Raw genomic sequence first — 24,351 nt, 5'->3', positions numbered from 1 at the left:
AACCTCAACATAATATCTAATAGCAGGACAGTGTTGCTCTATTTAGATCTCTAGGCTCTTCCAAGCATCAGCAACTCCTCCCCACACATAAACAGACTCACACAGCATAAGCAGGAGGAGCTACTAGAAATTGTTTATAAACTGAGCAGCAGCAAAGACCAGTAAGACTATTTTGTGGCAGAAGAGAAGGAAGGATGCTGAATTCCTTGCTGGCATTTTTTGAATGGACATTTTCATTTATTCTCTGGTAATGGAATTAAATGAAATAGGAGAACGTCAAATAGTACAGTATTGTTTTTCATCTGACAATACATCTTGCCCAAAAGAAACCCGATCAACAGTTGTTTATGTAATCCTGTATGTTTTCTTTATATCAGTGGTGATGCTGACAGTGTTTGGAAACCTGATGGTGATTATTTCTATCTCTCACTTCAAGCAGCTCCACACACCAACTAACCTCCTCCTGCTCTCTCTGGCTGTGGCAGACTTTCTAATCGGGCTTTTTGTGATGCCATTCGTAATGGTTAGATATATAGAAACTTGTTGGTATTTTGGGAGAACGTTTTGTATTATTTTTTACTCAGTTCTTTGCATTCTTACAGTTGTTTCTCTTAGCAATGTTGTATTTATAAGTATTGATCGATATTTTGCCGTGTGTCACCCATTACGGTATTCTAGTAAAATAACAGTTAGTATCGTGTGCATATCTATAATATTCAGTTGGTCCTTCTCTATATTTTATGTGGCTATAGTGTTTGGTATGAATTTTAAAAGGTCTGAAAACCTAAATACCTGTCTTGGAGATTGTTTATTTGAAATGAGTGTACCTTGGGTCATAATTGACATGTTGATCAGTTTTATTTTACCTTGCTCTGTTATGATAGTTTTGTATATAAAAATATTTATTGTTGCCAAAAGGCACGCACAAGTGATCAGTTCAGTTACTGGACAACATTATTGTAGAGATGGAAGCAATAGTAAAATTTCTAAAAGATCGGAAAGAAAAGCAGCCAAAACTTTAGGAATTATAATGGGTGTATACCTTCTGTGTTGGATACCATATTATCTTTTCAGCCTGGTTGTCGGAAACATAAATTTTTCTTCGTCATCTATAGTAATGAATTCTCTGTTTTTTCTAGTTAATTTTAACTCTGCTCTGAATCCCATTTTGTATGCCTTCTTTTACCCCTGGTTTCAGCAATCTGCAAAAGAAATATTAACATTTAGGATATGTGATCCAGCAACCACACTTATTACTTTGTTTCCAGGAAATCATTAAATTTTACATTCAGAATAAAATTTAACACTTGTTATATTACTTTAAACTTATTAATGCCAATTATTCATGATTAAAATACATTCCAAATTGTTCATTTGTGGAGTAATGGTTCATTATTTCACTATTCTTCTTTCTTTCACTTTTTAGCATGCAATCTCAATTTAGAGTCAAAGTAGGTTTAGTCTCACACCTGAAGTAGGCTCCACACCCAAAATGTTGTGTTTCCTTTCTTTTCTTTTCAGCATGGAATAAACCTTTACTTGTTCCTTTGCAGCCTACGCATGCTGACGCGGGTACCTACTAGAACTGTTTAAACCACAGTAACCCATCATGCTGCAGTAACCAATGTGTTGTAAAATTGATTGGTATGGAGATAATTTGCTGGTCAGCAATCTTTGCTTGCAGAGTGAAGGCAACTTAAATTGTTTCTACAAAATCTGTAGTAAATAAAGTATGAAAATAAAGTAAATTTTCTTGGGTGTCCCTTCTACAATACAATGTACAGATGCAGCCATTCAAAACAAGCGGGGTAGGCTGCGGTATAACACAGTGGGCATGTCGCAGTATACCGCATCATGCAAATTAGATTATGTTAATAGTATCCAGAATCACCTTGTAAAACCGCCAGGTGGAGCTAATAAAGGTTAACCTCTCCTGTACAGCATTTGAGCTGTCACCAGAAAACGTCGGTTTCGAATCCCGATCACTGCTGAGGGACAATCTTTATTCAATTAAGAATTTAAGTTATATACTCTTTAGACTTTTAAATTTAAACAGTGTATTACAGCATGTTAATCATTAAACATTAAAAAGGCGGTATATTTTATAAAAGCAAGATTGTTCTGTTGGACAAAAGTACACAACCTACCACATTTATCATGAATATTTTAATTATGCAGGAATATTTTATGCATCAAAGTCTTTACCGAAGATATTACTAATAGTATTAATAATGAATGACCTTGGACAAGCTGTAACCTCAAAGTATTACCCTGGTCCACATTCTTTGTAACCGTTTTTGTAAACGAAAAGAGTTTATTTTTTCCTTGACAAAAAGTAACACCACAGCATTTAGTTGATCCGATCACACATTCCTTTCCAATCATACAAAGTAATTCTTGAGAATCTCCGATATACTGGTGTGCCTTTCACATATTAATTTAGGAACATAAACATATTACTGTATGTAAACTGTACTGTATATTGCTGGTCTTAGTAGTTTAAAGAAAAAATACACACCAGTATTCCATTTCTCCCTTAACATTATAAGCATCAAAGTCTTACATGTTGTTATTTGGGAAACATTTTTACGTGGTCCTTCTGACCATATTAGGATTATATACTTTGTGAAAAGTGATAGTCTTTTAACCATTTCTGTGAATTTGCTTGTATCTAACAAATGCATACTTTTAGAATTTGATTAACAGGGAATATAATATGGAATTGCGTATCTAAACAAATTAATAGCAATATAATTATATTCATGTAATGTCTGGCGGAATAAACTGAAGAGGTTAGTTAATGCGACACGGAATTATTAAGAATTATCACCTCTTTTTACACTTGAGAACAAATGAGAACATTCCACTCAGTGGGCGGTGCATTGTTATCTCAATCACCTGCTAATTCGTTTTACACCACTGGACGACAGGAGAATGTGACTGTACTGTATCTGTACAGAATGTGTTTCAATCAATACAGTAATTGATTAAAATCACAATCACATGTTTAATTAAATGCCTTTTTTGATTCACAATCTGAAAATGAAAACCGCGGTAAAGTCACCTTGAATTAAAAAAAAACGATTTTGGCACGGCTGTAGCATTTTCACGAAACCTCCTAGAGTTGTGAGAACACTTGCTTTGTGTATAAAGTACATTGTGAATGTTTTCACAGCCTTCACTTTGTCGTTTTTATGCCATTTTTTTGACCACGCACGAATATTCCCATGTCCGTAACTTCGCAAGGGAATTAGTGGGAATTTTAATACTAATTAAATGACCGTGGGCACTTTCCACCCCCTCTACATTCTCAGAGTAGAACAGACTAACCTTCTAATGAAAGACGGTCCACCCCCCCCGACCACGGACAGGAAAAGTGCCCATAGGCACTTAAACTTAATATGGTCAGTAACAGTAAACAGTAACATGGTCAGAAGGAGCACGTACAAATGTTTCCGAAATAACCACATGTAAGACTCTGATGCTTAAAATGTTTAGGGAGAAAGTGGAATACTGGTGTGTATTTTTTCTTTAAACTACCAATACCAGGCATATACAGTCTGTAACGTGGTTACATTAGTTACAAAGGCTAAACTTTTAGCTTCAGTAACGTGTACATATGTACAGATGCAGCCATTAAAAGTGCGTGGTACAGACACGTACCGGAGGTAATTGGCTACGGCGTCATGCACTGTGACACGCGATGACGCAAAATACCGCGGTATGTGATTGGTTGACCGACAGGGGCACTCGTGGTCCGTTGGTCGGTCATAGAAAGATTTACAGTAAATGTCTTTACTGTGGCTGTTTTAGCATTGAATATTCATATGGAATTTTACCACTGAAGGGAAATCTTAGTACCTGAGCATAAAAAGAATAGGAGCATACTGTTATGCGTGTGAAGGCCATAAACGATATTAATTTTGGAACATAAACATACAGTATATGGCTGGTCTCGGTACTTTAAATAAAAAATACACACCAGTATTCCATTTCTCCCTAAACATTTTAAGCAGCATAGGCTGCTGTAGATCGAATTTCTTTATGACAAGATGCGTTGTTAGATGGAAAACAATAATATGCAGACTGAGGTTCTTCTGAATCAGTGAGTTCCATTGCCATAAGTTAAATCCACACCAAAGTAGTGGAGGAAGAATTTCTACAATAATGTACCAATAAATACAAGATTTTTTTAAATTTACCCATAAGTAGATGTGTACCCACTTATAAAAAAGGAAAATTTTAGTAGCTGAGCATAAAAAGAAGAGGAGCATAACGTATCTGAAGGTCATAAACGATGTTAATTTAGGAACATAAACATTACTGTATGTACGTAAACTGTACTGTGTATGGCTGGTCTTGGCAGTTTAAAGAAAAAATGCACACCAGTCTTCCATTTCTCCCTGAACATTTTAAGCATGAAAGTTTTATGAAATGGTATCCAAATATGCGATTGCTGTATAGAATGAATTTTAATTAAAAAAAATTATTTAACACGAAAATTAAGCTGTTTACATCTTCCGCCTGAGAACAGTCACCCGTTGCTACCCAAAGCAGAAACACAGCCACTAACTAGCAAAGAGGACATTAACTAGCCAATATGATAAAGAAAGAAATGATTATTTTGTTTATTTCTTTTGCAAATTTATTTGAACATTTCCATCGATTGTACAAGCATTTGGAAACTGTCCAATCCCTAGTTCATCAGGCATTTTCTTTCACGCTGCAGGCATTCTCCTAGTCTGGTGCCGGTATGTGTCTTCTAGGATATAATGCCAGCGAACTCTTGTTTTTATGTCCACTATAACAGACAATCTTCTTTGCTTTTAACCGAGCGTCTAACCCCTCTGATTGGAGAAAAAAGACGTGCTGGTTTGCTATACATACTGTACCAGGATGATGATTTCTTTCTATTCGAAACGTGTATTTTAAAAGTTTAAGAAGTAAAAACCTTACAGCGTACACAGATTTCTAAACTGATCAGGATCGTTATCTTTATCTTATAATAATAATGTTCATAATAATCATAATCATAATAATGTTCACTGCTCTGTCTAGCAAATTAATAATAAACTTTATTTTATATAGCGTTTTAAACGAATAAGTAATTAGATTGCTCATAAACCTAATCACTTTTTCTACATAAACACAGCGTAATTGCTCTCTGAAAATGCTTTTTTTTTATATTTAGGCTCAGATTTCAACTATAGATCGTATTAGTATAAACTTTCTTGGAAAAATGTATTTTTATGTAAACCATGTTTGCTATTAATTCATTTAGGGCTAGAATATGTTCATTGTCTTCCAATCGAGTTGAGTTGACATTAGAAGCTTGCCACGCCCGGACTGTTACACCAACGCATTAGCATGTTAAAGCGATTTTATTGAGGAGCCTAGCTTTCTTAACTAGTAAGTACTGTACTTCCTTGGTTTTGGAGGGGGGAGTCTTTCGCTGGAAATCTCGCCCCCTTCTACTTTGAAAATACCTGTGAAACTGGTTTAATTTGTCACAGCCAGCACTCCCGCAGAGAGGAGGGTTGTACTCGTTAATGTCTTAGCCGGAACACATCATTATATCTCATTTTGTATTTCTATAAAAAAATCATTTGCCCAGCCTAACACTATTGTTGTTATTGTTTTTATCCTGTAAAGCGCTTCGAGGAGCACAGCTTTCTCACCACTTGGATTACTTTTTGATACCATCCTTACACAAAGCGGAAACTTCTTGTATTTTACAATGACATACAAGTGGAAAGATTACAGATTTTAATCGTCTTTTTTCTGAACCAGGGAAAATCTGATCATTTTTCTCTATAACAATAATAAAAAACGTTCTTTTACATATCACCTTTAAAAGTGGCATCTCAAAGCAATACAGTAGATGTAAACCACAGATTACAAAGTAAATACCCAGACAAACGCGTTTTTAATAAAATGCTTTTATTCATTCAGCAGAGAGAGAGCGTAAAACCTGGGCGTAACAGCTGTTCCTATTTCTGATCACTCGCTCTCTGGATAAACGTCTCACCTGTCCTGTTCTTTGTTTTCCTAATTTGCTGATTATGCCTTCTGCGATCCACTCCTGCCCTCACACCTAAAGAAGACTATTTTAAATTTCTTTGCGTGGTCCATTGTGCAATTAACCCTTGTATGTGCTGTCCTTAAGGTGATATCACATAAAGGTGATATGTAAAATAATGTTTTTTTATTATTGTTATAGAAAAACATGATCAGATTTTCCCCGGTTCAGAAAAAAAAATCAAAAGTATACTAGTTTGTCACTAGTATACTTTTAATACAGTCTTTGCTGTGCTCTAGAGTATCCTTGTGATATTTTGAGCTCTGGTTGAATGATAAGTGTCACAGTTTAAATAAATTTCGTAGTTGGAAATTATGAAACGCTCTGTTAAAAGCAAGGGACTTTTTCTGTCCGTTGCAGTTTTTCTGAATCCCCGCCGGAACACATTCCATAAGAATCAGCACTTTTATATATCACCTTTAAAGGTGGCTTCTCAAAATGCTTACAGGATAAAAACAACAATAACAGCAACAACAACAGTATTTTATTTCATTGCACTTTGACAGATCGTCCTTAAATCAATTGTTGACTTTTCTCTCTTTACTAATGAACTTGTTTGGATTGACTGAGCTCTGTTCTGTACCACACAATGATCCCCCCAGAGTCTCTACCCCGGGTGATTTGGTTTTTTTTGACAGAGGGTAAAAAACTCTCTCTCTCGCTTGCCCTCCCCCCCTGTGTATTGTCTGTTTTTTGTGCTGTCCTTTGACAAAACAAGGCTCGCCAGATAATGTGAATCGAAACCTCTTTTTCTAGCTTTTAAAGTCGTGCGATGTGTAAGCGGGAACACATCATTATATCTTACATATGAAAAATACATAATATAGCTCCCAAACAAACACAAACGTGTTTTTAATAAGATGCTTTTATTCACTCATAATCCGACAATTTCAGGAAGACTAAGGGAGGTCTGGCTTTTTTTTCTTGAAAACCATAACTCTGGTCTTGTTCAGATTGACTGTCAGTGCCCAAGTCTGACAGTGCTGCTCCATCAGTGCCAGGTTCTGCTGCAGCCTCTGTTCTGTGGGCGACAGCAGGACCAGGTCGTCTGCAAAGAGCAGGAACTCGATTTCTGTAATTAATGCAGATCAGTAAATCAAGGGACAAAACAATTATTGCGCCCGGCTCCTCAATGGGCTTTGACGTGCTAATGCGTTGGTTTAACAGTCCGGGTGTGGCAATGTTTTTTATTATTGTTATAGAGAAACATGATCAGATTTTCCCCGGTTCAGAAAAAAAGATCTGAAGTACTGTACTGTATACTAGTTTGTCACTCTTCTCATCCCCTCTTTGCTAAATGGCTTTTGAATAGTCACATGAGAGAGAGGTGAAACAGCCCTACACAGCCCTGTCGCAGTACATGAATATAATTATATCTTATTAATTTCTTTAGATACGCGATTCTTTTAATACAGTCTTTGCTGTGCTCTTGGGGATCCTTGTGATATTTTGAACTCTGGTTGAATGATAAGTGTCGCAGTTTAAATAATTTTTGTAGTTAGAAATTATGGAATGCTCTGTTAAAAGGAAGGTAGTTTTTATGTCCGTTGCAGTTTTTTTGCAACATGAATATAATTATATTGTTATTAATTTCTTTAGAAACGCGATTCCATATTATATTCCCTTTTAATCAAATTCTAAAAGTATGCTTGTTGACTCCGGTATCACGTTAGTTAAAGACTTCAATGCTTAAAATGTTTAGGGAGAAATGGAATACTGGTGTGTATGTTTTCTTTAAAGTACCGAGACCAGCCATATACTGTATGTTTAAGTTCCAAAATTAATATATTTTATAACCTTCACACGCGTTACAGTATGCTCCTTGTTACGACCCCAAGTGTCTAGGGGAAAAGGGGTGTAACATTTAGGATAATTCTTTTGGAAGCAGGGGGGGGGTTTGGTGAGGGACTAGGAAGCGTGATAAGGGTAAGGAACTAGAGTGGTGCCAAAGAAAAGAAAATAACAAACAAAATGGAGCTGGCTAGGACAGTGAGGGAAAGCTAAACTGACTACAAAAGAAAACCCGAAACACACGGTTTTCGGCGTCTTCAACACCCTAGCTAACCTGCACTGACTACCCAAAACCATACAAGACAAATGGCACTCACCCGTACTAAACTAATGTACTAATACAAAATCAACTAAGTGTGTAAGTGTACCCAAGAACCTAAGCTAACCTTATATACAAAAGTTCAAACAAAAATACAAGTGAACCAGGAATACAAATAAGGGAAAACAAGAGTAATCAACAGGAGCAGGGTACAAAAGAACACAAAAGTTGAACATGTAACACTGAAGCAAGGTAATGGCAAAACAAGGATGAACACACAAACAAATGAAAGTACAAACAAACTAACAAAAAAAAACAACAAACAACAACAAAGCCGAAGCAATATGAAAATACACACACACACACAAAGCAAAACAAACCAACAAACGAAGCCGAAGCAATAACCAAAATCAAACAGGACCGAAGTCAAACAAAAGGCCTCTCCTTGCTGAAAGCCTCCATGTTATATAGTGAATAAAATTGGCTGAGGGCTGATTGATGATGACATCATATTGAAACAGTGGTGTGATGGTTAGCCAATGGGGAAGGGAGAACAATCAAGGGTCAGCAGTGTGGAACATAGAAAAAACACACACAGAACACGCACTGGGACGTAACACTCCTATTCTTTTTATGTAGTTCAGGTGGGTAGCTGCGTCAGCATGCGTAGGCTGCAAAGGAACAAGTAATAGGTTTATTCCATGCTGAAAAAAAGAAGAAAGAGAACACAACGTTTCGGCCGTGGAGCCTTCTTCAGGTGTGAGAGAGACAGGGCAGTAGGCAAAGGTAAAGTAGCGGGAGAACAAAGGTTGAGAGGAGGAGGAGTGAGAGGCGGGAGCAGGGGACAGAAAGAGAGGCCAATCAAGAGGTCTCTGCACCCATTCTGACTTCACACCTCTTGATTGGCCTCTCTTTCTGTCCCCTGCTCCCGCCTCTCACTCCTCCTCCCTCTCAACCTTTGTTCTCCCGCTACTTTACCTTTGCCTACTGCCCTGTCTCTCTCACACCTGAAGAAGGCTCCACGGCCGAAACGTTGTGTTCTCTTTCTTCTTTTTTTCAGCATGGAATAAACCTATTACTTGTTCCTATTCTTTTTATGCTCAGGTACTAAGATTTCCCTTCAGTGGTAAAATTCCATATAAATATTCAATACTTAAATGGGCACAGTTAAGACATTAAATATACATATACATACTGTATACAGTACAGTTTGCATACAGTAATATGTTTATGTTCCTAAATCAATATCTTTTATGAGCATGTGAAAGGCATGGTGAATCGATTCTTAAAAATTACTGTACTTTGCATGATTGGAAACAAATGCGTGATTGTGAAATGCTGTGGTGTTACTTTTACAAAGACTGTCAATGAAAAAAAGAATGTGGACCAGGGCAATACTTTGAGTTACAGCTTGTCCAAGGTCATTCATTATTAATACTATTAGTAATATCTTCGTTAAAGACTTTGATGGCGACAGCTCAAACATGAGAGGTTGAGCTTTATTAGCTCCACCTTGCGGAAATTCCGGATACTATTATTTTGCTTGCGGTATTATAGGATATTTTATGGTAACTCGCGGTATTTACCGGTAACTCGCGGTTTTGACTGTTTTGACTATGTGGCCACACAATCATAATAAATCTTTGTATGTCCTTGAACCTTGGTTTTTGAATCTTTTGATTCTGGTCCAGCTTGGTGGAGGAAACATCCTGGTCTCCACTACCACCACAGACAGGATTAAGTGTTCTAAAATGATTTTAAATACAATTTGCCATCAATGTGATGGTATTGTTATATGTTTATGCTATTTACATTAGAACATTTCACTCTAATTTTTGCACATAGTCTGTAATTTAAAAAAAAAATCAAAGAACATCATAAGCACGGTGTGTACAGTAACTCCTTTTCTTGATATGTCCTACATGAAGCATGGGAAAACTGCTTGTCAATTGATGTCACTCATCAAGTTCTGTGTTAAGATACACAGGTTTCCAGAAGTGACCTGAAAATCATTTGCTTTCTCATTTCCTGAAGATTTAGTAACCATCATGTTCCTGAAAAAGAACTAAAATGTGAAGAGTTTGAAGATTCCAGCAACACCTTTGAGATACTGTATGTTTACACCTGGCCTCATACTACAAAGTAGAAAAGAGGGCTTTGCACTCAAATTTGTTATTTCAGGACAGTGTATCCTGTCTTGCACCCCTTGCTTGCTGAGAGAGGATATGATGGAAAAGTACTTCTATGTTTTTACAGAATATAAGTTGTTTCTCTGGTATTCATATGGGTTTTTAAAACTGTTAAGAGCCTATACCAGGTACTTCTCGGGTATGTGTCCTGGACAGAATATCAGTCCCTCACAAAACACACAAACAAGCACAGGGACAATGATTTACCAAAGAGGTCCTTTTGGAAGGATGGAAGACACGGAATCAAGTGACAAAAGCCAATACAAACATGGAGGGTGTCCATGCGTTGGTACCTATGTGAGATGGTATCATCCGGAGCCGTCTAGGGAATGACGTTAGAGAAGGCACAGCAAGGTAGGTTGGGATGACAGATGGTAACTGAACTAATCCATTGCATGAAGGGAGCACAAGCGAATGAGTCCAAAGGAGGTCCAATACTGTTGCCGGGTCACAGTTCATAGACTTAAAAGCCAGGAGATCTATCCGAGACGAACAATTAAAAACCAGGGGAGAGGGAATGGGAACCAGGAACATGGAGGATTAAAAGGATAATGGTGATAGGCGCTCCAAGCCCTGGATCCAGAAGTCAGGACGCCGTGCTGAAACCTGTGCCCTCAGGCCACTCCTGGTAGGTGGGCTTCCGGACGTCCGTCTTCCAAAGCTGAGCCCGAAACCACGGAGACAAGGGACAAGTGTGTGTAATGAAAGTAAATAATACAAGAAAGGTGGGAGTGCCCTCTAGAGGAGGGATGATGACCGTGACAAAGAGTTTCCATGTGGATCTAATGAAAGACCAAAGGGGTCTCAATTCCAATTACAACCAGCACTCTAAGAGGAGCTACTCTTGATTTTGGTATATTACCTTTTTATATATTTTATTTATTTATATGAACTTTTTTGTTGTTTTTGACTGAAGGAGTAGAATGTGTAAATTCATTTTTTCTGTACTAAATGTAAATTTAGGCCCAAAAGACTTGCAATTGTTCTACACATTTTTTACTTCCCAAATTGATTTTTTATGTGTACATAATTTATTGTAATTTAATAAAGATTCTTACAAGCTTAATGCAGGTTTTGAAACACGAATGTGATGTCAAGTATTTTTATTTGCTCCTCCCAGGCAGTTCTGTATAAAAACTGTGCTGATGCGAAAACACGTAAAATTTTAAAAAACAGGCAAAATTTCTTAATCTGGTGTCATGTAAAGCCCTAATCCAGGAGGTTGTTAATCATATCCCTTAAATCAGAAATTTCTAAATGCAGGAACAATTTAACAACAATGAGTTGTTAAACACATGGCTTTTCAGCCCTCCAAAAATAGTGTTTCCTGTATTGAAACATTATTTTCTGAATGGGTTGGTTGCTAAAACAAGCACTCCTAATTTAAAGCAGCAGATAGTTTAGGGTGACCTGTATGAATAACTGAATTGGGGCTTTCTGGGAACATAGTTGGTGACTTTTCCTTTAAATATTTACCCTTTACAATATTACTGTGTTTGTATGCCATTAAATATTTCCCCCCAAAACAAGGGGCTTCTCATTTTTATTTTAATATTTTTACTATATACAGTATATAAATTAAGAATATATCAGAAAAATAAATTGTCATCAGAAATTAGATATATTTATATTCCAAAGTAATAGATAACAGAAAAGCTTTGCAATTGAAAGTATTAAGCATTTATTTAGACTGCAATAACTGCAATAGACAGCCTCATCTTATCAATATGTTAAAAATTCAATTACCAGATTAGGAGTAAAACCTGACAATATACATATGATGAAATAATCTGAAATCAATCACAAGATCTTTTTTTTACATCTAATACAGTTTTGTACAGAATTAGATTTATAATAGGACATTTTTTTAAAATAATGCAAGAAAATTCCACACACACATTTATGTTACATTCACTCTGAAATTTATACTTTACATATTCAAAATTCAACTTTACAAAAAGTTCAGATGTGATACTTTGACACCCTATATTATGCTGTGATTTGATCATTTCAGAAAAGTTTACTGATTTTTTTATCTGGTCATCGAAATATATTGAAAAACTGATAAAAAAAAGTTTAAATATATTTCTATTGTTTTAGATTATGTAAATTAAATGGTTAAATATTGTTCGGAAAGAGATTTATGAAAGATGAATCTGTGTAACATACTTTGAATGTTAAAATGAGCTTGACAGACTTTTGAAACCAAGGATAAAACAAGGCATAAATAATTGGATTGATACAAGAGTTAAGATAAACTATTACAATAGGTGAAAACTGAAATGCTGTTATGGATACGTTAACATTTCCTTCAACGAGTGTCCAGATGTAATATGGCACCCAGCAAAAAAGAAAGGAAAAAACTACAATTCCTAATGTTTTTGCAGCTTTCCTTTCTGATTGTTTTGACATTTTATATTTTTCTACATTTTTCTCTGTAAAAACATTGATCAATCTTGCATGCCTTCTTGCAACTGTAAATATTTTTATGTACAGTGTAATTATAGTAGAGCAAGGAAAAACAAAATTAATTATTATATCAATGATTCCCCAAGATTCACTTACTATAACTAAACACTCTCCAAGACAAGCATTTAATGCATCAGCATTATCAAAATTTCCATTAAAATAACCCAAAGCCAATGTATAAGATGGTGATAAGAACCAGGTGAGTAGAATCAATATTTGAATCAAATTTACTGTTATTTTAGTAGAGTAAAGCAAAGGTTCACATACAGCAAAATAACGGTCAATGGCTATTAAAACCAGATTACTGAGAGAAACTGAAATAAGAATAGAGGCAAATAACAAGTAAACAAAACATAGCAAGTCCCCAAAGTACCAACAGCTTTCTATCAGTGCTGTCACAGTTAAAGGTAACATAAACGCTCCTACTAGAAAGTCTGCAACAGCCAGGGACAGCAGGATCAGGTTTGTTGGTGTGTGGAGCTGCCTGAAGTGAGAGATGGAGATGATCACCAACAGATTCCCACACACTGTTAGTCCAACAGCCACAGCCATCGCTGTGTACAGAGCAGCATAGATTGCTGTATATCGAATTTCTTTATGACAAGATGCGTTGTTAGATGGAAAACAATAATATGCAGACTGAGGTTCTTCTGAATCAGGGTTTTCCATTGCTGAAATTTAAGTACACATGCAAATTAAGGAAGAGATTTCTACAATTCAAATGTGGTGAAATGAAATAAATGATTTTCCATAAGCAGATGTGTGCACTGCATAAAATAAAGTAATATAACTAAAGTAATAAGTATCATATCATTTCTATCTGTTTGACTTGATGTGAAACAGAATGAGATGTTTGTTATTGCTCTTTATTTTATATCTGGGGGTTAGTGCCCCCCCACTCTTAGTACATCTTGATCATTTTTCATTGGTTTGTAGGACATGTTGATGCACTGGAGTTTTGTGAGGAGCCTAGAGAATCACTGCACCTCAGAAAATGATTTGAGTTTGAAAACAACAGTCAAATATTTTCTGAAAATGATATTTGACTTTTTTGAAAAGCATAAGATTTAATGACTGTAGCAGTTCACATTGTTATTACTCATTACATTGATTTTAAGTCTGCTGATGATATATTTTATGTCATCAGCAGTTTATGTAAGTTTTACATTAACCACAACTTAAGAAACCAGTACAATACAATATTTCAGAAGAAAATATTAATTAGCAGTGGATATGAAATGTCACTTAGTAATGACAGTTTAAATGAATGTGCAACTAGGCTTCTTAGGATGTTCAAAATAAAAAAATACATCATAATATAACAACAATATGATGTAACTACAATACCTTTCCTTATTAATGCATAAAAATGATTAAAAGATTTGTGTTTAAAAAATGGCATCTATCCTTCCTTCATCAGAAGGTAAAGGGTTATTTTTATTATTTGAATTATTCAATGCAAAAATCTTGAGGAGCATCAAATTTGAATATATTAAAGGGAATATATTTGTTATTGCTCATTATTTTATATCTGGGAGTTAATGCCCCCCCACTCTCTCAAGAACATCTTGATCATTTTTCATTGGTTTGTAGGACATGTTAATGCACTAGAGTTTTGTGAGGAGCCTAGAGAATCACTGCACCTCAGAAAATGAATCAAATATTTGACTTTTTTGAAGACCATACGATTCAATGACTTTAGCAGTGCACATTGTTATCGCTCATTCCATTTAAAGTTAAAGGCAGCACAGTCACTCCTACTAAAATGTCTTCCACAGCCAGGGACAGCAAAAGCAGGTTTGTACATTATTATTATTATTATTATTATTATTATTATTATTATTGTGAGTCTCATAATTTAAATCAGTCATATAATGTAACATTCAGGTGACCCGGAGCTCACAGCTTCTGGTCAATCTTTTAATGATTGACAAGTGAGTCCCAGCTATGGTCCCAGTCCAGATGGGTCTTTTCTGGAGACTATAAAACACAGATGTTGGGAGTTTCAGTTTTATTGAAGTTGTCGAACATGGAGCCAATTCATGATATTCTGGATTGTTTCAGTATTTGCATATTGTGAAACAGTCCATTCTTAGATGCAGTCATTAAGACGTTAATTATGAACATACTATATAAACACAGAGCAGGCTAATCAATAAAATATAGTAAATAATTAAAACCCTCAGTTGTCAACGAATATAATGGGTGGCTGGTACAGTTAGTGGCACCTGAGTTCTTTCTTCTCTGGCACAGCTCTGCTGAAAAAGTAATATATGAAAGGAAAACTAGGATAAATCAATATTTATTAAAAATAACACAAAGTAATTATTACACAACACAGCATACAACAGAAGTTACCCTATTTTCACAACAGGGTGACTCATAGGCCTGTGTTTTGAACCACATAGAAAAAGCCAGACTGCTAGCCCAGTACTCAGAAATCCTATATAATGCCTTACAGGCTAGGAAGATAACTAATTGTAAAAACACCTGTAAAATGAAATGGTTTTGGATTGTACGCCTGTTTCACTATCTTCCCTCTCCTTTGTCTACATAGGATCCTCTTACCTTCGTTACAGTATTAATAGAGCATGGTATTTCATATATCAAAAAATGCTGTTTCTATGTTGTTTTAAATTATGCTTTTAAATTAGCAACACAAATTGCTAATTTAAACTTAGTCTCTTTCATTATCTGATACAGATGGACAATGTCTAAGAAATGTAGAACAATTGAAATCAGTTGGAGTAGCATCTACCTGCCACACAACAGTGACATTTGTAAACTAGTGGATCCTTTAAGGTGGTAAGTAATTCAGTGAGGAATGCATCTCTGGGCCAACTGATGCCAGCTCTCCTACACAGCACTTCCAGTAGAACCTCTGAAAACCGATAAAGGAATGAGTTCTTAACCTGGGGCGCCTGCATGTCATTTTTGAATTTCCAACATGACTTTGAATATTCTGAAACAGCTCACAAAAGAAACTACTGTTACAAATGGGGGGTTATGAAAATGGTGAAAAGCAGAAATTAACCGAGTGGTTTAGTCAGTGAGTAAAATAATTATTCATAATTCTCCAACTTGTAAGTGATTTCTCCAGAACATACTTGAGCAGCTGGTATAATCAGAAGCATGTGAATTCTTTGTCCTCTGGCACAACTTTGGTGAGAGGAATAATAATTAATGCACACTTACTAAAACAAATATTTATTACACTTGACTTGACCCAAACTACACTACACACAACAAAACATACAATACACACGTTATTCTATATACAGTATTTACAAACAAGGTGTTTGAGAAGCATAACATTGTACTCACACAGACTGCTACTAAGCATTATTTTTTAACATAACTTCTAATGCCTACAGAGGCCACATGAGAGATAAGCACCCTTCTAACTAAATGCAATACAGCCTGCTCTCTCTTTGCACCCCAGATGCCACAAAAATAAATGGGAGTTTATCTCCCTACTCTAGAAATGCACCCACAAGCAGAAAGGATGTTTCCACCTAGGTATCTTTTACCCTGGAAGTCCAAGTTCCTGAAAAATACAGGATAGAACGCTCTCTCTAACAGGTTTCAAATACTTACAGTAGCTCCAAGTTAGGTTTTGTTTGGATGATCATGAAGTAGGGGGTCTTGCCTGGTGCAAGCTTCAAGTTCCCACTCCTCTTACCTCCTCTGCTCTCTCGTCTCTCTATTCCCGTCATCTTCTTGTTGTTTCTCTGTGCTCTAAATGTGATCTTATATTGTGTGTTTCTGTACTGCTCCTTGACAATAACCCACACCTTAGCTAGTTATACCAAGGTAAACTTTAAAATTATTTTTGCTGTAGAGATCCCCCAGACCTCAGCAAACATTCTCTCTGCTTTGAAGCTAGAAGTGTTTGCTCTTCCAAGGTTCAAAAATTGTATCTGTAATTTAAACGACACTTCTCAGTCACACTACCAGTGTGTCACAGTGCAGTCAGTTGCTTGTTTCTATTTGGTAGAGTATGTGGACACTGGTACCATGAAAGAAAACTTTCACTTTAGCTAGCCTTCTCCAACAACCACGAAGGCTTAAGACATTCTTGAAAAAGTAAAAGGGTTTATTTACCAAGGCACAGTATGTTCCAATGAAGCATCTTTGCTGAATGAACTCTGGATTTTCCTTCCTGACGAAGAGAGAAGATCCACAAGTCATTGTGACGCACTGTTTCCTACATTGTGATATTGTGACTTCTTAATTTCTTCCAGAACCTCAAAGATGTCCTGTCAACAGCTGTACAAATAGTGAACTTTATTCATGCCAGACCCTGGACCATTTAACCATTTTTTACTTCTTTACAATTACAATTAAAATTAAAATTAAATTTAATTGAATACTGGAATCATGAAGCAATTTGTAATAAATATTTAATTTCACTATACAATCCATTAAACTACTTTTATGTAAGTAACAAAGTAAAATAATTAATATTTGTCATTCTCAGGTAGGCAGCAGCTCACATCCCCCACTACGGGGGACCGAAGTTCTTCCACACATGAACACGTTCCTGATAGTGCTCAAATTGTTACACCCACGGGTCGTGTTCCGATTTGCCCCTCATTCTATTAAGATGGCTCCTCATCTAATTAAGCCTGACCGTCTATAAAACACCTGCCACGGGGAAGACACTCTGTCATTTGAGATCCCAGAGAGTGATACGTTCTTTTCTGTCATCAAATCTCTTCAAATGAAATTTAAAAGAAACCCTGTTCGTGACTTCTAAGCCCAAACATCTGATTCCTGAATTAGCTCTGACCTTGTTCTGCCTGACACTTCCCCGTGACTCATTTTCCTGCCAGAACCAGCCTTTTCCATGCCTGGATTCAGCTCTTTAACATTTTCTGCATGAAATTCTTTAACTCAGTCACTTGCTGTGCTTATTTTGGAAACATTTTAATGTGCTCATTTGAACAACATTTCCCTTGAACTCTTGCTGTGATTATTGTTGTTGTTGTTCAAAATGAAATACAAATAAGAGTGACGCATTGGTGATTCAGAGGTCTGGGTGTGTTCAAAGTTGTACTTTTGACACATTGTTCCTTGGGCATAATGGAATAGTAAAGACTCTTTCTATAATAATAAAATATAATAAATAATAAATACACCATATTGACATTTTGTTGATTCTATATATCACAGTATGTTAAATATTACAATAATATTAATAACAAATCAAACAATAACATGAATGACCCTCCAGACCAAAAATCTCTAGGATGCTTGGAGAGCATAAGGGTATTTAAAGATATCCTTACACAGGAACCACAATTGTAGATTTTATGTGTATTTTATTTTAAATATTAATTTTTGAAGCTACTATATTATTTTTGTAAAATGTATATGTGTTTTGCAGCCCTTTGGTCTTCTTAGTAGTTTCTATAGTTATAATTTTTATCATTATTTGACTTCACCAAATCGTTGGATGGATGTGTTTTGAGGTTGCATTGTTCCTCCTCACAGTGGGGAATAATGGGAGTATCCCCATTAATATATGCTTTCATTATCCCTAATGCCTGAGGAAGCACAAACCAAAAGCTCTTTATGCTGTAAAGCAATACTGCAACCATGTTTATTTTCTTTATGATGCCACTTTGATTAGTAATGGAACATAAAATTAATTTTCAACAAATGACTGCTAGGCCGGCTTGACAGATGAATTTTATTAATATAAGTGTTCTTTTCAGTTTAGTATCTGAGACGTCTTCAGCAATCTCACAGGCGCTGCACTGTCTTAGGGACTCCAATTCCCATAAATCACACTGGATGCCTAAGTCACAAGTCCCTATGTTGCCTGGCATTGGTGACGTCCTGCAGGTCCCTCTCAGAGCTGGCAAATTCAGCATCCATGGATTGTTGTCACTGGTCTGTGTGCAGATGGAATACACATTGGATCTTTTTGATAAAGCAGGAGTCACTGCAAGTTAGTGCTGGGGATCTAATTAAAGTACCAGTCTGTGCAAGGAAACTACACCTGACTCACCATCTCATCTTCTGTGATCTGACACCACAGACCTCAAGAACTGGAGGTCAATAACGATGTTCTGCGTGACTGTCAAGATCCTGTCCAAGGTACTGGCCAGCAGACTGAGGACCGCCTAGCCCCACATTATCACCAGAACGTGCCCATGATGATGGTAAGCCTTGACCAGGAGAAAGTCTTCGACGGAGTAAACCACAGCTAACTCCTCATTTTCGGAGAGAGTTTCAGCTGCTGGATAAAGATACCGTACTCTGAAATGGGCAGTAGAGTCAACATAAATAGACACCTGGGGGATTTGATTCCCCAGAAGTCTGGAGTACGACAAGGGTATTCTCTGTCACATCTTCTCTATGTTCTTTTCGCAGAGCCATTAACAGACGTGGTGAGATACAGAGACCCTCAAAATATTGGGGGTTTTGTTCCAGAGCCAGGACACTGAGACCATCAACTGGACTGAGAGAATCACCAGGAAGAATGTGAAGCTGGGTCTGTGGAAGACACGGTCGCTGTCCCTCATGGGGAAAGTGATGGTGTTGAAAGCAGACATCCTGCCGGCTTTGGTTTACCTAGCTACCTGGTGTACCTGTTGCCGGCCAGACTCAAACAAGTGCAAGGGATGGTCTTCAAGTTTGTATGGGGTGGAAGGTACAAGTACATCATGAGGAACCGGATGTGCCAGCCGATCGAGGAAGAGGGGATGACCTGCTGCATTTCCCCCTGAAACTCAACTACATCCTATTCTGTAACCTCTGTCAGGCACTGCGGGAGCCCATCAGCCACAAGTACCAGTACTTTTTTCAGGCTGTGGTTCTCTATCCTGATGAGGCACCTGGCCCAGTGGACAAACACCAGACCAAAAGCTGAAAAGAGACATGAGACCTACACCCACACTGTCTAGTGGAGACAGAGCTATGCCCATGAGACAGCCAGACCGCAGAGCCCTGTACAATTTGGTGAGGGTGTAACCGGTCACCTGAGAAAGGCTACAGGTTCCCAGAGAAGCCTGGGAAAGGCAAAAAGCACTAGACAACAAACTAAATGACCTTTATTGGACGGTTGTACACAAGAGGCTGGCGATCAGAGTGGTCCTTTACAGACACTTGATCACCAAGAATCCGCATTGCACCCGGGATACATGCTTCACCGAGGAGACCCAGGAGCACTTGTTCTGGAGCTGCCCTTTCGCCACAGTGGTGTGAGGCAAAATGGACAACACCATGCAACTCCTGGGAGCGAGAATAGTGCCAAGCTATCAGGGCATCCTACTGGGGCTAGCACCTACCAGATCAGACAAAGGGACACAGTACTTGCAGGACTGTGGAACGCGAGGAACACTCTCATCTGGCACAACACAGAGTGGGGAGCGAGGGACCTAGAGGAGAGGACCCTTGTGGACCTCAGAGGGAGGATGAAGCACGACGTTGTCACATTGGGATTCTCCACAGCAAGGGACTTTGGGCCCCGTACAGTACTAAAGTGAAAATCCCTGATCCCAGAGCTCCTGCTTCTAAGTTTCAGAGCCGGGACAGGAAAATGACATGGACAAAAGCAAGTGGTGGGGCTTGTAGAGACTCTTTCATTGCACATACAGCCCCATCATCCACTGGCACTGATTGATAATAGACAATCTTCTCATTTGGAAAGTTTTTTTTATTTGATGATAGTTTGAAAATTTGTTAGGATGTGTACTGATTGTGAAGTGTTTTCTTTGAAATAAAGTTTATTTTGACAGAAAAAAATAATAATATATGAGGTACATTGGTTTCCTATGTCCAACAGTTGAGTGATGTCTTTTGATGTGCAGTATATTTTAAGTTTAAAATGCATAAAGTCATAGTCAACTTCATTTGCCAGATGTTTGCCTTATCTTGAATTCTGAAATCTAAATCTTTACTCATATTATGCCCTGCTTCTACAGTTTGTGATGATATAATACTCCTATTTTTATCATCTGCTAATTTGATGTTTACCAGCTATAGCAGACTCTAGATCATTTATATAAATTTGGAAAAGCAATGGATTGCTTCTATCCAGAGCCTATTCTATTCAGAGCCTGGCTGGAGTAACTTTATAACCTGGTTATAAGGTTATTTGCTTATGAAGTTTCACCAAATTCTGATTCATGCTTTATAAATACTATTTCATGTCCACTTTGTATTAGTTACCTGTTTGGGTGGGTTTTATAATTACACTGGAGAGTTTTGGTGTTATAGTGCCCTCATCAGGCAGTGAAGGGGAACTTGGTGAGTGCATGATGGGATAGATGGGAACTCGTCTGGGATAGTGGGGAGATATTAGGGACATTAACTTCTGGGACTTCAGAGGAAAAACGGGTTTATATACATGTTGTGCGTGTGTGCCTGTTCCATGTTTCTCCATCCTGATTTGTGATCTTGGGTTCGCACCATGAACTGCATGGCCTGGCTTCTATTAGTCAGGACCTTGCACCCAAAAAACTGAAAAGTAGTAATTAAATTATGTTCAGGGTCATGGTGGCCCAGAGCTTATCCCAGAAAGTAGCATATATCCTTGACAGAATGCCAGTCCATCTCAGAGCCCACACAGTCACAAACACACACCAGGACCACATTTAGAGAGGAATTAACCTACAGATGCAGACATTCAAAACCTGACCACACGCAACTACCCGCAAGCCACCGCAGTGCACCGCGGTAAGTGATTGGCTGGCCAAAATGGCCGACAGGGGCACTCATGGTGCATTGGTCGGTAGTGAAAAGATTTAATCATTTAATCACTTTACTGTGCACATTTTAATCCGCTTAGGATTTGAATATTTATATGAAATTTTACCACTAAAGGGAAATTTTAGTAGCTGAGCATAAAGAGAAGAGGAGCATAACGCATCTGAAGGTCATAAATGATATTAATTTAGGAACATAAAAATATTACTGTATGTAAACTGTACTGTGTATGGCTGGTCTTGGTAGTTTAAAGACAAAATACACACCAGTCTTCCATTTTTCCCTAAACATTTTAAGCATGAAAGTTTTATGAAACGGTACGCAAATATGTGACTGCTGTATAGAATGAATTTTAATTAAAAAAAATATTTAACATGAAAATTAAGCTGTTAACATCTTCCGCCTGAGAATAAAGTCACCCGTTGCTACCCAAAGCAGAAACACAGCCACTAACTAGCAAAGAGAGGACATTAGCTAGCCAATATGATAAAGAAATAAATGATTTTTTTGTTTATTTCTTTTGCACATTTATTTGAACATTTCCATCGATTGTACAAGCACTTAGAAACTGTCCAATCTCTAGTTCATCAGGCATTTTCTTTTACGCTGTGGGCATTCTCCCTGTCTGGCGCCAGTCTGTGTCTTCTAGGATATAATGCCAGTGATTTTTTATTAAATTTGGGTTCCAATAACGCCACAGCAAACTCTTGTTTTTATGTCCACTATAACAGACAATCTCTCTTGCTTTTAACCGAGCATTTCATCATTTCCTAAAATGAAAATGATTTACTTTATTTCCCTCACGGAATCAATAAAAGTATATATCATCTATCTAAACTATGGGACAGAATTCTGGGGTCTCCCTATACCAGAGATTACGGTAGGGCTTTGGAATGGTGATTGGCTGACACCATCTGACACCCCTCTGATTGGGGAAAAAAGACATGCTGATCTGCTCTACACACCAGGTAAACAAGAACATATGTTGTTTCTATTCGAAACGCGTATTTTAAAAGTTTAATTAAGAATTAAAAACCTTACAGCATACACAGATTTCGAAACTGATCAGGAGGAAGATAAATCACCCGTGTTTCACGAATAAAAAGTGGTTATTAACTATCGAAACCTGTTTTATGTATTTTATTTTATTTAGATTCCTGTCATCCAAACCCGCAAACCCATGTTTAATTAAATGTCTTTTAACGTAAATCATTATCTTTGTCTTCTGCATAATAATGTTCACCACTCTTCGGCAAATTAATAATAAACTTTATTTTATCTAGCGTTTTAAACGAATAAGTAATTAGATTGCTCATATACCTAATCACTTATTCTACATAAACACAGCGTAATTGCTCTCTGAAAATTCTCTTTTTCTTGTTCGTTTTCGAGACCTTGATCGAAACTGATTTGAGATGTCAGAACGGATTTATTTTCTGTATATTTCTGTGTGTGCATTTCCTGCGTTGCTTTGTCTGTCGAGATTTTAACTTTATATTTAGGCTCAGATTTCAACTATAGATCGTACACTAATTACTAGCAGTAAATACTGATGTTTTGCTCCCTCTTACCACAAAAATATTAAAAATAATGTATTGTAGCTGGGATTAACTTTTTTTCGAACGTGACTCTACCTACTGCGACTCGGACACAGAATGGTTAAATATGGCGACAACTCAGGCACCCAGAGATGGGGGGGCGTCTTTCCACCTCCATAACTAAAATGCCAAATAGGAGTAGTTTTTAATTCAGTTTGAATTATAACTGAACGTACTGTCTTCGTATTTGGGCAGGGCTTTAAAGAGAGGGAGCGCCAAGATTTTTCTGTGCTGTCGTCTCCGCTTTAAAGGTACCCCTGTCGTGGAAGAATTTGACCTCGGAACGTTCACCCAGTGTAATTATTGTATTTCATTGCTCTTTGACAGATTGTCTTAAAATCAATTGTTGTCAGAATATCCCCACCTCCAAACAAGAACAAAATTGCAACGATTTTATTAACTGGCTGTTTCAGTAACTTAAAGTATATATTTAAAGTAATAATTTAACAATGTATGTAAATGTTTTAAGATATGTTTATGTTGTGAATGTCTGTAGATTGTATCTTATTTTTAGTTTTTGTTTTGTTTCACGTTAATTTTATAAGGGAGAATGTCATAGAGACGACTCCCTTACCCCCCATCTTGATTAAAATACTTTTATTTTTTCACAATCTGGCAATGCCAGACAGAATTCACATTCGCTGCAGCCAAATGGCCATGCAGATCAGAAAATCAAGGAACAAAAACAATTATCACGCCCGGCTCCTCAATGGAATAGCTTTAACTTGCTAATGCGTTGGTGTAACAGTCCGGGTGTGGCAAGCTTCTTATGTCTCCTGACTTCGTGAAAGGAACCCGTCTTTCATTGGAAGACAATGAACATATTCTACCCGTACATGAGAATATAATGCTGGTGCGCTGGCGCGGTGGGGTGCTGAACCAGCTGTCAAAAAAAAGTTTTTTTTTTTTAAAGTCAATGTGTCCATAATATTGATATTTTGCTACTCTTTTGCTAATTGCTATTGCTACTGAGTCTCTGTGCCTACAATACATTGTAAACAAGGGTATTTTCAAGAGGTATTTTCAACCCCCAGCCACTGTTGTTTCATCAGTTGTTATCCTGTAAAGTGCTTTTGAGAAGCCAATAGCAATTAGCAATATCAAAATAGCAATATTATGGACACACAATTGACAGCTGGTTTTTGTTGACAACTTGACACAAGTTTATCAGTGAAAAGACCACAGGCTTTCTTCCTCCCCCCTACATTCTCAGAATAGAATAGAATTTATTATTAGCACAATTTATTA

The 24,351-nt window shown here is 37.1% G+C and overlaps 2 protein-coding genes across 2 annotated transcripts; one reads left to right on the top strand and one right to left on the bottom strand.

Annotated features, from left to right (window-relative positions):
* The first annotated feature begins 207 nt into the window (after positions 1-207).
* On the top strand, positions 208-1,279 carry LOC138225469 (trace amine-associated receptor 13c-like). The gene has a single exon (XM_069185677.1). The coding sequence runs from the start codon at positions 224-226 to the stop codon at positions 1,277-1,279; it is 1,056 nt and encodes a 351-aa protein (XP_069041778.1). The 5' UTR covers positions 208-223.
* Positions 1,280-12,436: 11,157 nt separating this feature from the next.
* LOC102693065 (trace amine-associated receptor 13c-like) lies at positions 12,437-13,339 on the bottom strand. The gene has a single exon (XM_015358874.2). The coding sequence runs from the start codon at positions 13,337-13,339 to the stop codon at positions 12,437-12,439; it is 903 nt and encodes a 300-aa protein (XP_015214360.1).
* Positions 13,340-24,351: the final 11,012 nt, after the last annotated feature.

The sequence above is a fragment of the Lepisosteus oculatus genome, chromosome 2 (genome assembly GCF_040954835.1).
Source record: "Lepisosteus oculatus isolate fLepOcu1 chromosome 2, fLepOcu1.hap2, whole genome shotgun sequence".
NCBI classification, from domain to species: domain Eukaryota; kingdom Metazoa; phylum Chordata; class Actinopteri; order Semionotiformes; family Lepisosteidae; genus Lepisosteus; species Lepisosteus oculatus.
This window is presented reverse-complemented; position numbering and strand designations above follow the sequence as displayed.

Excerpts from the sequence above, each read along its gene's own strand:
- LOC138225469 (XM_069185677.1), top strand. The coding sequence starts at position 224 with ATGGACATTTTCATTTATTCTCTGGTAATGGAATTAAATGAAATAGGA.
- LOC102693065 (XM_015358874.2), bottom strand. The coding sequence starts at position 13,339 with ATGGCTGTGGCTGTTGGACTAACAGTGTGTGGGAATCTGTTGGTGATC.